The following is an 18346-nucleotide window of genomic DNA, read 5'->3' on the forward strand; positions in this document are numbered from 1 at the left end:
AAGAACTGTGTATTAAATAAGCAACAAAGAACAAATAAACAGTGCAGCAGTTAATCCAGAAGAGACTATTTTGCCTGTTCTACTCTTATCACAGTGTGTTTTCTGTGTACATCTTCTGGGACTACACTGGCTTTATTGCTGGAATCCTGCACAAGGTTATTCAAGGCTGCAATCAGCTCTGAGGTATGGAGGACAAACACTCACTGAGACATGAACCCCCACAATACTGGACAGTATGTAGTCATTATAAGGCTGGAATACCACTACATTTTCACAGGCAGGGAAATACATGGATTTAGATACAGAGTTGATGAAAATATTAGAATTCCTACATTTGCTCTTAAATTGTAATGTTTTTGATAAAGCTAAGTGATTTAACTTAAAGATTTGATTTTAAAAAATCGTATTCGGCATTTCTTATAACCATTTTTTTTTTTTTTTTTATTACGTATAATGAGCTAGTTATGGAAATGCATTTCATTCACCAAAAAAAATTAAAAATTAAAAATAAATAAATAAATTGAATAATAAATTAAAAATAATAATAATGTTATCTCACTATTATAATTGACCAGAGTTGTAATAAATGATGAAATATTATTTCATAAACATGTTTTACCATAATTAGATCCGTATCTCGTAATTACAGGGGAAAAAAATCTTAGAATTATGAGATATTTATCTTGTATTTGTTTTTAGTTATGAGATAAGGTTATTTTATCATTTATAAAATGGAATCTCAAAATATTTTTTTTTGGTTATTAAGAATACAAAATCTGTATACCATTATGATTTTTTTTTTTTAACAGGATCTCATAATTACAAGATCTACTATTAATGTACAAGATACAGATTTCATAATTACGTGGCTCTGATTTTGCAATATTTCCAAATGATAGATGGATCTTTGTCATCACGATATATATCTAGATTTAGTATTTCACATTACAAGATAAGGATCTCTTAAACACAAGTTATGGAGCTGGTACTTATGAGATACAGGCGTCATAATTATAACATGGGGTCCCCAATTTTATTTCTTTAGTGAATGCAATCCACTTCTGTACTTAATCACAACAAATAATTACTCATCTGCTTCATTTTTTTTTTAAATTGAATAGCAAATTATTCAGTTCAATTACATTTATATACTAATTTTTGGAGGAAATTGTGTTCCAGCCAGGTTATTTTTAATTAACCTAATAACAAAAAAAATGGCTCAAAATAGTTTTTTATAACAAAATTACATGGACTGCCAACACAAAATATTAATATTAAACATGTACAAACAATTGAATTCAATGTAAATTAAAGGAATCTGTAAGCGTAAAATCTGTAAAAAGTTTTAAAGGGACATTGTGTGGTAATTTTACCACATGCAGGCAGACCGCTCAGAAGTTTAGGGGCTCAGACAGCAAAGGTTTAATCTCTTTTTGGGAACTGAAGGAGAAGATTATTGTAGATCTATTTCTTGGTTGAGACCTGAAATGTATGTTGGAGAAGAGCCATTAACAGCTATATATGACATAAAGATCCGTTTTAAATTTGTCTGGAAGCCAGTGCAAAGAGCACTCAACATTTATTTCTCCTGTCTGTTAATTCATCGCTTTCTCTCTGCCTTGCCGCTTTGCTACTGCTTGTCTAATCTTTGGTTATGGAAGTGGCATTTTGACAGAACAGGTTATTAATTAAGGCTCCGTTAAAGCGTTTTAATGTTCCGAGACCGCAGCCAGCATTACCATGGTGATGTACTCGGCTGAAAAGAGAGCTACTGTCATGAGAGCAGAGCCAAAGTTAGCTCAGTGACCCAGTAATCTGCATGTGAGAAATGCCTCTGATGAGTGGATGCACAGTCACACATCTTCACACACACACAGAAACACTTCACTCTCTGTACAAATACTGCATATGGTTGAAAGATTTACATTTCCAATATGGTTTAAGCTCTGGCCATTTACATATTGGAGAGATTGCAGCACAATATGAAGTTAGATACACAAACTTAGATACAAGACACTTTTCATATGGAGCAGAGTCTAGACTGTAAAGTAGTGATTTCATTCACAAATATAACCCACACTGATAACATGTAGCAGTACTACAAACTTTCAGTCTTCACAGGAAGAATGACTCTAAAACTGCCAAACTGTGACTGGCAGCTGAAGTGTACTAAGTGCTAAATAACTTTCAACATCAATAATAAACACAAAAGGCCCACCAAACTGGAAGGGGATGTTACTGGAGCTGAGCTGTGTGGGGTGGACATGGGGAAATAGTTGACCTAAATGTGTGTTTCAATTGTGATTTAAGCCTTTGACATCATGTTTGACACCACCAGGAGAAATACGCATAGTCTCAACGAGATGATAAAAGTCTGATTAAACACATTTTTTACAGCATTACAAAGAATTAAAGGGACTGTTTGTAACTTCTTACACGTATAAATCATTGCGGGTCGGTGTCCCATGCGCGCTCGCGTGTGGCTACGCTGTTCAGACTCAGACTCCAACACAAACTACACGGAAGCACCAAAAACGTAAAGTTCTATCTAGTGAAGCCCGACCAAAACTCCGGTGTCTCCCAAGTTCCCTCCGACCGCGGTCGGGAGGCTGAGGCAGGAAAAGCCAACACTAGGATCAGCAGTGATTCATGGAGAGACCTTTGTCTGGTCAGCTAACATTACTGCCATGCAGCTGAAATATAGAGTGATATTGTGCTTTTAGCTGACGTGTGTCGCCTCACTGTTTTGACCGATGCTCGTTCATGTCTATGTAGAGCGAGCACAAGCAACAGGACGCTGACTTTCGTTGACTTAACAGCCACAGGTGTCGCTGTTAAAAAGCAATTTCTGATTCTTACATAGAGTCCCTTTAAAGTAACCTACTCAAAGCAACCGACATGGCTGACTGATGTCTGTTCTTGATTTTATCATTAGTTTCACTTCATTTATGGACACCACCACCACTGCCATCAAATATTTAAGACATGTAAAGTTTGGCACAAGCATGGCAGTGCAGCTGTTATTCTGTCACCTGACTGTAAAGTCAGCAACATGACCCCAGTGAGTGAACTGCCATCATGCAGAAAACTATGCAAATTATACATTTCTACTGTATTTACCAATTTGCAAATGCCTTCACACATCAACAGTATGCTGTATGTTTGTGTTGTTACAGTGGTGCCATGTTAAAGGTGCTGAAGCAGGAAGAGTCGACACTGTTTTGCAAGACTGGCTTCACTGCAGTTTTGGTGCTTCCGTGTAGTTTGTGTTGGAGCGGCGTAGCCAACACCGACCCATTTTATACGTGTAAGAAGTTACAAACAGCACCTTTAATCAAACTGATTAGCAAGTTAGTAACCCTCCTGCTGGCAACACGGCATCTAAATACAAGACAGCCTCTCATCATATAAAGTGAAAATGATAGAAGCAGATATCCGAGCTGGAGAACAGAACGCAGCACAAACCTTTGTAGTAGAAGAGACATCTGTCGGTGAGGACGAACCACCTCTTGTTCCACTGCTTCACTCCACTGCTGGCCTGTATAGGAACACACGTCACACACACACTCATCATCATCGTTATCTTTATCATCATTATTGTTATCAACACTTCACAGCTAAAGAGCAACGATGAATCTATCTGTACCCACGGCCGGATTCAGCTTCTGCCTTCAAGCAATAGAGCTTGTCTAAAATCTATAAAACACATAAATGCCCCTTATTGCTGCATTCATATGAGCACGGCCAGTGAAGCAGGATGAATTCATTGTTGGTTGTCGGTCTCTTCGGGGGATTTCTTATTTAACCTTTAAATAACAAAAGGCCAGAACTGCTGGCAAGATGCGGGATGCAAATTCGGGCCGACAGCGGACTCCAGCCTCCACACTTTTAGTTTTATGCCATGAAATATGAAGGTCACCCTACTTCCTGTTTCAGCGCTGAATGTTGGCGTACTTGTTGCTGAGAGCCAAATGTTACGTTGATCTGATGTTGGCTCACTGTCAGACACAACCCCCACAGACAGAGAACACCGGGCCTGAACCAACATGTGATGAACGTTTCTGAAGAAGCACGCCACTTTTATGTTCCAGTCTGATTCTACTATGGATTTTCTCAAGATACAGGGTCGCAAGGTGTTTACAGGGGTTACTGTTTATTTATTTATTTGGTTATTTAATATGTATTCTCTCTTAATCATCCTATTTTTTCTGTAAAGAATAATGTAAATTTGTAGATTTATGATTTTGGGTATAAAATAATGTATAATCTTCATATTTTATATGGTATTTTATATGCATGGTAGGATGCTGTGTATTGTATATATATGTGTATATATATTGTATTACATGTGCGTATTGTATTTCATAAATAATAATATAAAAAAAATAACAACTTGTCAATATGATTAAGATAAATAAATAAGTAATGAATTGGTATTCTGGATTGATAATGAATTTATATTTTGATAAGGATAATTATATTAGTAATTAATTTATATTTCTGTATGACAGAGATAAAAGGTAATAATAATAGTTAGACAAGTTTAGGAAAATTAATTAGAGTATATGTATGGCTCAATAAGAAAGCTGGTTAATTATTAATGAATGATTTATGGAAAAAGGGGTGGGATTAAATGAGTTTGTACTTCTTCTCACTCCTTTTGGAATATTTAAACCAAGGCATCAAGTGTTTGACAATTTATTTTACTTATGCATTTCATTGTATTTAAATACTACTTTTTTTCTGGCTGTCCTCTTGTTGGTATGATCATTCTGTTTTTTTTTTTTGTTTTTTTTTATTTTACATGTTCGAAATCAATTTTGAAATGAAATGAAACTATAATACAAGATGACAAATCCTGTGCGTTGGGGGATGATAACAGGTCAATAGTACGTGCCACATAAAAGTGTCCAAAAATAACACATTTATTCTGCCTGCAAAAAACTGCATGTGATTATCATAAAGTGGGCATGTGTGTAAAAGACGAGACTAGTGGGTACCCGTAGAACCCATTCGTTCACCTATCTTGAGGTCAGAGGTCAAGGGACCCCTGTGAATATGGCCATGCCAGTTTTTCCGTCACCAAAATTTGTAGCGTTATTTAACCCCTTCCCGACCAAGCTAGCGTGACTGATATCTTCACTCTAGTTTGAAAACTAAGCCTGATACAGCCTCATAAAGACAGTAATGTCTGCCGGTTCTCAGAGGGTTAAAAAATATTGGTCAAAATCAAAGCAACAGAGGCCGAGATATCCCAGCCGTCTTCATCTGAGGACGGAAAAAAGGCCCTAGTGAATAAATGAAGAGTGCTGCCAAAGCACTGTGTGTGTGAGAGACGGAGAGAGAGACAGAGAGAGAGAGAAAGAGAGAGAGAGAGCGCTCAGTTTCTTTATTCCCAGTAGTGTAACTAAAACAACATTATCTACAATTTGTTTTGAACTTTTACTTAATGTTCTTCTACAATAATTAAATTGTTTAAACGTATTAATTATTTTGTATGTTTTTTATTGTCTAAATGTAAAATGAATAAATACCTTAAACTGAATTTTTAATAGTTATTTTGTCAAGTCTTCCTTATTATTTAAAGAAATACACCGATCAGCCATGACATTAAGACCACTGACAGGTGAAGTGAATAACATTGATTATCTCGTTACCATGGCACCTGGCAGTGGGGGGGATATATTAGACAGCAAGTGAACATTTTGAAAAATGGGGCCAGCGTAAGGATGTGAGTGACTTTGACGAGGACCAAATAGTGCTGGCTAGACAACTGGGTCAGAGCATCTCCACAACTGCAGCTCTTGTGGGATGTTCCCGGTCTGCAGTGGTCAGGACCTACTGTACCAAAAGTGGTCCAAGGAAGGAAAAAAATGACCCCCCGGCCTGTGGTTCTAGTGGGTAATGGGATGTTGGCGGTTCTAGTGTTAATATGAGAGTAGAGAGAACATGTTTGACCTGCTTGCACAGCCATCCCTGCTTGGCGATCGCTGCTTTGGGATTCCTGCGCATCGAGTTGGAGCGCTTCCCAAACGTAGCTGCCATTCGAGGAGTCCCTCTGGGAGTACGAGACGCCTGCAGGTCAGAAGAGACAGATAGAAGAGGAGGAAGAGGGTTTATATAGTGGTTATGTATTTATTAAATAACATTTATCAAATACCAAGCAATGAGGTATTAGGATCAGCAGACAGTCAAGTGTTTGTTTTCATGCATTCTGTAGCACGTTCATTTGTGCGTGTGTGTGTGCGTGTGTGTGTGTGTGTGTGTGCTCACCCGGGTGTAAGGCTGGGCTTCTGGGGACAGGTCTGACACCATATTGGCACTTTTGGAGTGGGCGATCTTCTCAGCAGTAGTATTCACCTTTCCATTCATATCCAAATCACAGTGCCTGGATAAAAGAGCAAAGTCATGAGCTCCTGTTAGTGCATCAGTGCACATTTGTGCTTCTACCCTTTATTGTCTTGTAGCCTGCCAAGAGAAGTGTGTGATTGCCAGAATGATTACTCTGCAAAATGACAAATAAGTACAAATATGATCTGAGCTGATTAGTTGAGGTCTGATCTGCTCCGGTCTGATGTACCACGTCGCAGACTCGTCTATGGAGACTGTCTTCTCAGGAGAAAAACACCAATGTTTACATTTGCCTGACAAGGACCTCTAGTGGTTGTGTGAATAATGACTCTTGGCTGTCAGATGTAAAGGTGAAAGGATGTTGTTACAGCGTGACTTTGACACCAGAGACAGCTGTTCACATCTCGCCACAACAGTCGGAGTCGGTCCAACCATCGACAAATAACCCAAAGCCTGTACTAGGAAGCAGGATTTGTGGTTAGCGAGGTAACTTCAGGGTTAACCCTTCAGGGTTTTCAGTCCTACGACGGTGGTTCACTTCTTACCGGGGGTAGATCACCATGGTAACTTATGCTGAGCAGCTGACCTGCTCCGATACAGGTTATGAAAGCACCGCCTGCTGACCAATCAGACTTCGGTGCGCAGATCGTGTGGTAATATCACACAAATACGAAGGAGTAACCGTCATAATCCAGGCTGAAAACAACACAGTTTAAACCGACAAATGCAGGAAGGACAGCTGGCTGGATGCTGTGGGTGCTTACCGCTTGAAATTATGTTTTTATATTTATCTCTTTTAACTTGCTCTCAAGTCCGTTTCACACCGCCGGAGACGGGGACGCAGCTGACAAAAGGTTACACACGCCACACTGATAGCAAAGGGCATAATGAAGTGTAATTAATTCATCCAATACACTTCTGAAAAACTATTTATATATCACTGCCCCATCTAGACGACTATATCTGACTGTTGAGTGTTCTGTTAAATAAATAAATCTGTTAATTTATGCATTCACACATCGGGAGTTTTTTTCTTTTGCCAGCTGTCCTTCCTGCATTTGGCAGCTTCAACTGTGTTGCTTTTAGTCTGGATTATGTGTTTAACTTCTTCGTATTTGTCTGATGTTATAGTTTGCTCTTCCTTTGTAAAATGTGCCGCTCTGCTGACAGTAGACTTAGGTCCATATCTGTGATTGGTCAGATGCTGCAAACACCTCCCCATTCATGTGAACGCGCTCGTAACCAGATGAGAAACCCTGGGTTGATTTACTAAGTTGATAACCACCGTCGTAGGACCGCTTAGCGGGATCTCGTTTGTTAGGGTTAGTTAAGCCAGATAAGGAGAAGATACCCTGGGTATATTGAAATCGCTTCGTAGTACAGGCCTCTATTCTGTCATCTAGTTTGGAGGATTTGTTGTGTCTTTCTTACTGTGGCCTAACCCAGAACAGTTTAATTATAGTATGCCCACTGCCCAGTCCTGTCTAAGTCATTGCAGTCTAGTCTAGCCCAGTCTGGAGGACAGTCCTAATCTAGTGCATCCCTAACATAGTTTACACTCTGGTGGTCTTGACTAGTATTATACAGTGGTGAAATGTGACTCATGTACTGTATTTCCATGTTGTGCTACTTCTACTGCTGCATTGAAAGTGCATTACCAATCAACAGCACTAACTACTGAACTTGCTTTGCGATTCATGAAACAATAAAAAGTGAAGTACATGTTTCTGCTTGCATCAAACATCTGTCTGAGACTCATATTTCCACGGTCTTTGCTGAAACGTAGCGTCTGAAATGCTTTCTGGCATCCTTTACAGACAAGCCGATGAGCTGTCAGTGTCTGCTGCTGCTGTTCATGGTGCACGTTCATTCTGCATCCGGCGCAATTGCGTCGAATGAATCACCGGGTGGAAATGATTCATGCACTGCTGCTGCTGCTGCTGCACTGGATAATTCCTTCCCTTTCTCACAGTTCTCTCCACTGATTCAAATTGCTTGTGGCTGACAAAATAACTGTTATGACGTTGTAGTATTGACCTAGCCTGAAGCAAATGGGTTTTAAAATGCATATTTATGTGCAGCGGTAAGTCTGGAGGCTGCTTAGCAGAAAAGACAAAATGTTATTGCCTCAGGTTTATTGGTTATTTAATGCTGTGTGTATGAAGTGGAATCCACTTGTGAATGCTGACAGCTATTGATAATAGAATAGAGATGGATACTAATCTGTCTGGACAAGACAAAACTGAAAACAGATAGATAACAAACAGCACATATATCTTAATTACAGAATAGTGTCTGTTTGTGGAATAATAAAGGATATGGAGATGTTTGTGTGTGCAGGTGGGCATGAATAAAATGTAGCTAAACACAGATATTACTGCTGGTAAATTACATTTATACTTACTGCAGATAGGAGTGTATTGTTGTTGACTCTTCCAGCTGGATGGGGCTCACTGCTGGTCCAGCTGGTCCACTGGGGTCATGTTGACTGGAAACAGACAGAAGAAAGGACACAGGTCAACATAAGATGTTGAAGATGAAATCCCAGAATGTCAATCAAATCTCGTCATTGTTTGAGTGGGATTACCAAGAAGGATGAAGATAATTACAGTTTATCAAAACTCGGGTCTGAGATCCAACCGATATGAAACGAGACAACCTAAGGAATCCATCGGTACCAACTGCGTCATGTTAGCTTGCGGGAAGGATGCAAAATAACGCTCCAGAGTTAAGCTACATTTTGGGTAGAGGGGAAAAACTGGTATGGCCATTTTCACAGCGGTCCCTTGACCTTGTTTTTCTATGGTGTTCCTCAGGGTCTTGGTGTCTTAATGTCGTATAAAATGGTTAAATTTAGCAAATGTTGACAGATGTTATCAACCCTAAAATTGCTGCAACAACTTATGAGACATAAGTGAGATGGGAACGGCCATCATATGCTTCTATCATAATGGTCTAAGCCCTCATACACATTTACAATTTATATAAATTAATTCATTCATTCTCCTCATTCAAGTTTATTTCTGATTCATGTGGTGCATCTCAAATTGATCTTCAAGTTCCCAGCTTTCAATTGATGTGTACACCTTTTTGTGGCATGTACTGTTGACCTGCTATCTCCCCCTAAAGACCCTAAAAAAGACAAAAACTGCTGGGTCTCTTAGGGTTAAGTTCACAGTTTGGACCATAATTTCTATCAGTTATGATACAGTAGGAATGATGTTGTTGCCCTGGATGTCAGGATGTGAATACTATACTGATGAACTCATTTATTTGAATGTCGCATCTGACTGTAACTCCTGTCCGATTTTGTGTGAGTGTTTGTTGGGTACATGGCAACATTATTGATTTAGGAAACCTCAAGCAGAAACCTGAGATACGTTTGTTTATAGTGGCAACAGCGATCCAAGTTCTTCTTTTTTGCGATATGATTACAATAAATGTTACAGTTCATTTTCACATTTCATCCAATACAGAACTCTGCGAACATTATCATCCAAAAAGTCCACATTGTCATAGTCGAATGATGACATGCCAAAACGTATTCCAGAGATGTCCTTTCTTTTCTTTTCTTTTTAATCGTTGAGGCGATGGTGACCAATAAAACATGGCATACTCAAGTAGTAGCAGCAGAAATTAGCAGCAGGTTTGACAGCTGACCATACCCCACCCCCCCTCCCCCCACCCCCAGTCACTGATGACATCACACACTCAGCTGATGCACCAGCTGATCAGGACACAGCAGCACTGCAGCTGTCTGCCTGCATCAGCTCAGTCCTCCCTTCATCTTCTTAACCAGTATTCAGAGTCTTCAGCTACTTCAGGGCTTCAAACTCACATGCTGCTGTTCTGGATCCTCGGGCTCTCTGGATGGGTGTGTGAGTGAGTGGGTGGCTGCGCATCTGGCCAAGTTTCTGCATGGATATCTTTGTATATCCTCACACACATACTGTACAGTCTCAAAGCTGCAGTAATCAATATGTTTTATATTAACAGTAATCAAATAACTATAATGTAATGTGAATGGGATCACTCATCATCATTTGAATGGTTTCTGTTTCTGTTTTAATCAGTGCTTTTTAAAAATCCTGGGGGATCCCAGTCAGAAGCACCCAATTCCTCCTACGCATTATTGAGGTCATGATTGCAATGGGTCCTTTAAAGTATCACAGACTATCAGGGGGGGTCGGGGTACTCCGTCAGTCATTGTGAAGGAGACAGACAGAGCAGCAGACACAGATTTCCTCATGTGCTCTGTCTATTTTCATTTTACATTATATGCAAATTAACTGCAACTTCCCGAAAATAATAATAATCTGTTTGTTTTTTTTCAGATGACATATATTACATAACTAATAATGTTTTGAGAAGGAATAACATTTTGCTATAATGGTTGTTATATACATACATAGTGTGATTATTTACTAAAAGTCTCACTTGTGTGTGTGTACGTACATCTGTGTGTGATTAGTACAACTCAGCCATGTAGATGATTGTGCACGTGCACGCAACAACAACAACACACAGGCATGCGTGTGTACGTACGACTTTGTGTGCACATCCTGCGACTGCACATGCACACGCTCTCTTTTAAGACTGACCCGAAGCTTCAACAGTTGCCATGGTGATCAATCTCCAAATCAGTATTCAAATGCAGCGGTGCGATAGCTCACCGTTGTCGGCCAGAACAACGCCCTTAGCTCTGATATAATCACAACGTATCACAGTCTGAAGTGAACTTTTATAAAACGGTCATCAAGTATGGCAATATGAAAGTTACTGACACAAATAATAATGTTCCCAATAAAATAGGCCCTCCTACCATACCAATCTGGTTGCTAGAACTGTGGTTGCTAAGGTACGCTAGCAGTTAGTATATTTCTTTTTTCATCGCAGGCTGCGTTATATTGATTTCATTATTTGTCTTTTTATTTACATTATTGTATGTTGCCATTTATTCTGCAAACCACTGAAAAACTGTTCAGCATCAGTAGGAGGACTTTGATAACTGCTTGTACTGGGCTGCTCTATTTTTGTTAGGTTGATGCATGTAGCTTGGCTTGGCCAGGATGTTGCTCCGGGCCCCGAGTTTTGGTTGCCAATCCACTTACTGCCATAATCTCTCTCGTGTCAGGACCCGCATCAGATAGTTTCTTAATGGTGGTGCTGCAGAGGCGGTGGTTAGTGTGCAGTATTTCTGTTGCGATCCTGCTTGCTTGCATATTCTGGGCCACATTGTGGAGCGTAGCTCTGCATGTCATTTAGCATTAGTCATTTAGTCATTTTAGCAGCTAACTTTGTTGTTACTTTGTATCTGTAACCTGTTCTGTGTTTGCGGATGTGATCCCCCCGTGACCTGTCGTTAAGCAACCACAAGTGTAATGTTTTTTTTTTCTCAGACGCAGCGTGATATTGAAAGTGCAAAGGTTAGACGCGTCATAGCAGTGTGGTATATGGTAATTATATCAGGGCTATCAGACTGCTTGATTTGAGCAACACATTTTATAGTTAGTTTTTTAAATTATTATGGCAGACTGTAAATTCATTATGCATCAACATTATTAGTTATTCTCAGACTGATAGCAAGAGCGTGTGTTTGGCACTGTCCCGGGTACTGAAACGGAGCGCAGGAGATCGACAGTATCAACAAAGCCAGGTCTTTTATTTTATATGTCGGCATATACTGTAGGCTACAGTCTGTTTTTTTATTACTTGGTTTATAAACCTACATATGAGCAAATTTGTTTTTGTGGGGCTATATCACTGTCATTTATTTGATGTGATTGTTGCACATGTTGTCGGCGTTTTTGTTTCAATAGAAAGGAAAATCCTTGAATTTTGGTCCTCATCTCTCATTAGACAATAATAGCAAATGAAAGGCTGAAACATGTCAAATAAAGCTCCAATGGAGGATAACCTCTCTTGGCTTCTTATGAATCAACAACCAGCAGAATACAAGATTGACATTGCATTTGTCCAATGATGATTTCCAAGTTTCATCTTCAATTCTCTACATGCTCTGTATGTGTACGTGAGTGGGACAAACTAGCAGTAAAGCAATAGATGTATACAATAGCATGTTAGCTAAAACAACAGGATTCTGGATCACGGTATGGGCAAAGAATCCCATACCGGGACCGAGAACCAGCAACGTACTGGGTGCTGCGTCACCGCTCGTTGGACTGACAGGCTTCTAGTGACACAAACTCGAGGTTCATCCCCGTCCAGAGCCTGCAGTGATTGTTTATTAGAAATCTTGTAAGTCGTTCTTTTACTGCTTAATAAGAAAGTAGAGATGAGCCCAACCCAGCTGACTCCCCAGTAGGAACAATATGTTTCTCACCACATCTCCAAAATAATAACAGAGCAACAGCTGTCCTGTTTCAAAGACGTGTTGTCTCTATTCCAGATGTCATGGCCTATTGGAATCAGTTTGTAAATGATGTATAGGCTATTGGAAGAAGGTCTGGATTCTTCCTCATACATACCTAATAGTGAATAAGGTTAAGGAAGTGAATCACTACATGCAGAAATTAAAAAAAAGATATAAAGACCTTTGCAGATTTCTCATTAATCATATCTTTAAAGACATTATTATGGTAAAATGTGGTGTTTGGTTTCTTCAAAAGCATCAAAACAATATTTTCTTATAATACGTTTTCTTTTAATCTTTTATTCATAAATATAAATTTAACAATAAATACCTTATTTTGTTGTTTTCTTGAAGGATGTTGAGCAATATGTGAAACCACTTTCTAATTTGACTATAAGACTATTAAGACACTCAATAGGACTGTATGTAGGTTTCAATATATTTGTTTAGTAGCGATATACCTCTGGGTTTTTTGTTATTGTTATACTGAATGTGAATTATGGTCTTATATTTAATAAATAAGGAAAGTAGAGATAAGTATCCATCTAGTGTAATATAGCACAATGCCGTGGGTTGGTTTTCCTCCTGTCCTCCCCAATGTTTTGAGTCACCAGCTGCCCCTGACATACATACAGGAGCTACATACAACATAAGTATTAGGTTTGTGTTGCATGCTTGAATGTGTGAAGTCCCTGTAGTTTTTTGAAAACAGACCTTTTTTACTGCTGGTAGCAATATGTTTTCTGATAACCAGTCATAACAATGAAGTCACTGATTTGAACTGAATCATCCCTGAGTCACTGAAATATAACCACAACAGAATAAACAGTTTGAAATCATGTCCATATCCAACTCATTTGCATTTACAAATATCCTATGTTTTGTAGGAGATATAATGCCCCTTGGTTTATGTTTTTATTATCAATATATAGAAGACACATGCAAACAGTCCAACATAGCTTCCCTACAGTATCCGCTCCTGGCAACTAAAGCACTAAATCATTTCTGTGTTTCTGCATGTGTGTGAGACTCAGTCTTGCAGGGTGCTGCCTGCCTGCCTGCTCAGGGATAACCTACAAACCTACATAGAAACAGCTAACATCAGGCAGCAGGATCCACATATACTGTATCTGCTGGAGGACAAACAGGACAGCTGCACAGCTCTGGACTGTCAGAAATAGTCTCCCACATCTCAGTCAGCACATCCAGTATAGTCGCTAACCACAACTCTGCCAGATGTTTCAAGATAAACAAGGCAGTTCCAGTTAGTTCCCAGCTTGAAATCAGCATCACCTTTTTAGGCTGTAATATGCAGCACACACCGCAGAGAAAATGATACAAATTATGTATGGATAAAGTCGTGATATTTGTCATATAAAGTGTGGCCTGCTAATGTGGGACAGAGGCTTACATGGAGAGAGACTTTGAAGCAGCCAACACCAAAAACCCCATGAAAAAGGTCTGTTATATAACAGGTCTGACGCAGAATTTAAAGTGTTATACATGGTAAAACTGTCACAATTACAGACACAAATTAATCTTTTAATGTGCATGTGGCTTGTGAGTAGGGCGAGTAGAGTAGAGCGTGTAAGTTATGACTTAATTAGCAATGTCCTCAAGCTGTAGGAGATACCACTTTAAGTCTGTGACCATTGATTTTTTTTCTTGTAGTTAATTAATGTGAATTCCTTGCATTGGATAAACAGCAGAAATCAACTCGAATCAAAATCGTTCAGTCAACACTGAGTTATGTACGTGAAGTTTGCTATATGGTGAAGGTTGAAAAATCTACTTCTAATTAATATTTCTACAGCGGTCACAATGTATATGTTGAAAAAAGAAAAGCCATTGAATCAACATTGCATAACGGACTTGTTTTCAACACTGAAATACTAACATTTAAAGGTGCTATATTCGATATCCAGAGCATTAATATAACATTAACAACTATTGTCTATGTAAAGAAATACAGGAATAATGTCTACCTGAGCAGAGAATGAAGTCTCTCTCCCTCTGTGTGTGTGTGTTGTAATCAGCGCTGTCTTTGTGCTTTGTTGACCTCGCCGGGCTGGCCATGCGTGCCTTTTAGTGCATGTTCGTGCATGTGAGCGTGCCCCACTGGATAGTTCGAGGCCGCTGCTCTCATACGGAGGTTACAGCTGATAACACCATCCCGATGGAAGTGCAGCAGCACCCACCCTCCGGTCCCCCCTCAGGTAAAAAATGTTATCTCTGTCAGCACTTTTGCCGTTGTTTGCAGTGTTAGCGCTGTTAGAACCATAACCTGCGAGCCACCCGGCTTGTAGTCGCTATGTTGAGAGCCGTTGATATAACAGAAATGCTCCCAATCCTGTATTTAGCACGTTGAATCAATATTGTCTCAAAGTGCCTACTGCCAACTTTCTGCTATAACGTGTATTAAATTAAATGTTGTAAGATTTCATAACTCTAGTTCTAGTCTAGTTTGCTCAGTTAAAAACGCTACACATACATGTATACATTTTCAATTCTTTGGCTGTGTCTCGATTACTGTAGATTTTGTATAGCAAACATTTGAACCAGTGGCATTATCATGATGTCTTTATGGGTTGTCTAATGTCGTAAATGGTTAGTAAATTAACTATTGTAATGCGGTTGTGTTTGCTGCCTATATGTGTACCAGCTAGCATTAAGCTAATGTTAGCTATTAGCATGTCTGAAGTTAGAACAGAATCTAATTTTCACTCTCATCAGTCTGGCAAGGTCATTAGGTCATTAGTCTGTCTGTTACTGTGTCAAAATTAGCTCTATGGTGATTTTTGAGGCCATGATTGTTGGCAATTTTGAGTGGGGTTGTGTAAGTTGTTATTTTGTCCACAAGCACATATTGTACCTGCATTCAAATTTGGTCCAATACAACAGCTGCATTCTAAGTGCATTACACATAGGGTTAACTGGAAAACATCTTGCGATGGGATCACACCGGCCGCAACACTAAATCTAGTTTACGCGCACACAAAACACACAGTCAGATTTGTCTCAATATTCACAAATACACACAGTAGGATTCACAAATGCATTTTGTGATTTATATATAAATGACTCTCTCCTCAAAAATATGTTTCAATACACACACAAATAGTTATTGTTGTATATAAATGTAAACAAATAAATAAATCCACATATAAAAAAAATAAGGTTCACAAATATATTTCTGATGCACACACAAATCTTTCTTGTTTTAAATAAATGTAATAGAAATCCACAAATATGTGTATTTAAAAGTATTTGCAAGTTTTATCAAAAACATATTTGGATGTCGTTACATTTATATACAAACTGTTGAACCTGCATTTACAAACTGCTGTCATGTGTGAACTTCACTGCACCTGTGTGGGTTTTATGAGACTCCCCTGACATGCACCAATCCACAAATGACACAATTTTTTTTCAACAGGGAATTATCTGTAGCCAATCAGATGTCTCGCTCCTTATCAGCCAAATGTGGACAGATAGGTATGTGCCTCTTGGGGTGATTGTGGTGTATATATATATATATACACCAAAAAGATGATATATATATACATATATATATCATCTTTTTCTCCTCTCTTTCTTTAAAATATTCTGTTTTTTATTTTATAATGATTGTAAACACTATCCCCTACTGCTCCTCTATTGCATACGCACTCGCACCTAAACACACACACACACACTACACTTTCTCTCATATATACACCCCACATCTTAAGATCTACTTGGTCACATTACTTTCTATTCATATTCAATCCTAACTACTGTTAGTATGTAATGCTTGTTTTGTTCCTTGCCAAGTCGCCCAATACATTACATTACGTCTTTTCTAGCCTGCACTCAATGCATGTTTTGCCAACCTTGTCAAATCACTAAATGTATCATGTACAGTACAACAACAAATGCGACACCACGTTTGAATGATGTCCACTTTTCCGGAGTGAGAAAAACGCATTTCATGTTTTTTCCTCAGCAGATGGAGTTTAGTATGGAACTTCAGTCACATCTGTCAAAACCCGAGCAAAGTCCACCTCCTCAGGATGGCTGAGCGAAGCGGTTGAAAGTTTTCAAAAAGGTTAGGAAGTAGACCTCGAGTTCTGATTTTTAACTGTTTCCGAGGTAAAGAATAAATGCTCAGTTGTAATTTATTTGCAATATCGGTCAGACAAATCTCAATTAGATGTGTCCTCAGATTGTTTAGTGCTACATGGGAGTATTGCAGTTAAGATGGACTCAACAGATAAAAGTGATAACAGAATCATATACTACACTGCAGCAACATAACATGACATACTAGTCCCAGCGGCTGATTCGATGGCTGATTGAAGTCAAAAAGAAGAAAACACCACAGCGCGGAATGCTTATCCCCAACGACATACAGGCAAAAACCAAACCAACAATCCCTGCTCCTGATTTAGCACTGCACCACTGTAGAACACCCCAGCCAGACACACACCACCACGCTGTGTCACATGGTCCACACACACACACACACACACTAACCAACACAACACTGTACTCTATACACTACTGTACACAAAAAGCACTCACATCAACCATACATTCACAGCAGAGGGCTTATGATTTCCCTGTGTTTCCTGCTGGCACTGCATTGCAGTCATCTCTGACCTCCAAGCTCCTAGGCTGTCCACTCCTCCATCAACCTCCCCTCCTCCTCCTCCTCTCCTCTTCTTCCTCGTCTTGTCCTAAACTCCAGCCCTGTGTGTCACTTCCTCCTTTCTTCCCTCCACCTACCTGGCTCTCCTGTCCACACGGAACTTCAACATCCTCCCCTGAATCAGTCATGTACCAACAGTGCAGGAGACGGGACGAATGGACGGACAGATGGAGGAGAGATGGAGAGATGGACAGAGAGGTGGAGAGTAGCTGGACAGATAGAGGAGAGAAGGGAGATACACACCGCTGTCCTCTTCTCTCTCCTTCAGACTGCATGCCTCTCTCTCTCTCTCTCTCTCTCTCTCTCTCTCTGCTTGTTTCCCCCACCTGTCCCACCCTCCCTCTCCTTTCTCTCTCTCTTTATCCCCCTTCTCTCTCTCTCTCTCTCTCTCTCTCTCTCTCTCTCTCATACACACTCACGCTGCCTTCTGGCTGAGAATTGCAACACTCAGCTTATTCATTCCCCTCAGTCTGGTTGATATACGCCCTATCTCTCTTTCTGTCTCTCTCTCTCTCTCTCTCTCTCTCTCTCTCTCTCTCTCTCTCTCTCTCTCTCTCTCTCTCGTTGTTCTTCTCACAAAGGACAGTGCTTAAATATAAACACCATGTGGTCTCAGCTACTGTCAGACCTGAGAATGACTGCCTTTTTTCATCTGTATGTATGTATGTATGGATGTATGGATGTAACATTGTATATGTGTGTGTGTGTGTGTGTGTGTGTGTGTGTGTGTGTGTGTTTACACATCTGTCCAGTCATAGGAGAACTCCTGGCCAGCGCTCCACAGGAACAAGCATCCACTCCACAATATCAACAGGCAGAACGGCGGAGAAAATTGACCAACTGACGTGCAAGCTACGCTTAGCTCAGTGCACACCTACTCAAGTCCCGCCCCTTCCGGTGGACCATGTGGTACCTTATTACGGTTAAAAAAA

At 39.7% G+C, this 18346-nt stretch overlaps 1 protein-coding gene across 1 annotated transcript in view; it reads right to left on the reverse strand.

Annotated features, from left to right (window-relative positions):
• plekha6 (pleckstrin homology domain containing, family A member 6) overlaps window positions 1-17638 on the reverse strand; it is a 69508-nt gene extending 51870 nt beyond the window's left edge. The window contains 5 exon segments of the mRNA XM_037763973.1: window positions 3466-3538; window positions 5959-6075; window positions 6274-6388; window positions 8756-8839; window positions 17492-17638. Of these exon segments, the coding sequence (XP_037619901.1) occupies window positions 3466-3538; window positions 5959-6075; window positions 6274-6388; window positions 8756-8839; window positions 17492-17523 (421 nt within the window). The 5' untranslated portion in view covers window positions 17524-17638.
• Between the last annotated feature and the right edge of the window lie 708 nt (window positions 17639-18346).

Source organism: Sebastes umbrosus, chromosome 1 (assembly GCF_015220745.1).
Source record: "Sebastes umbrosus isolate fSebUmb1 chromosome 1, fSebUmb1.pri, whole genome shotgun sequence".
Taxonomy (NCBI): Eukaryota; Metazoa; Chordata; class Actinopteri; order Perciformes; family Sebastidae; genus Sebastes; species Sebastes umbrosus.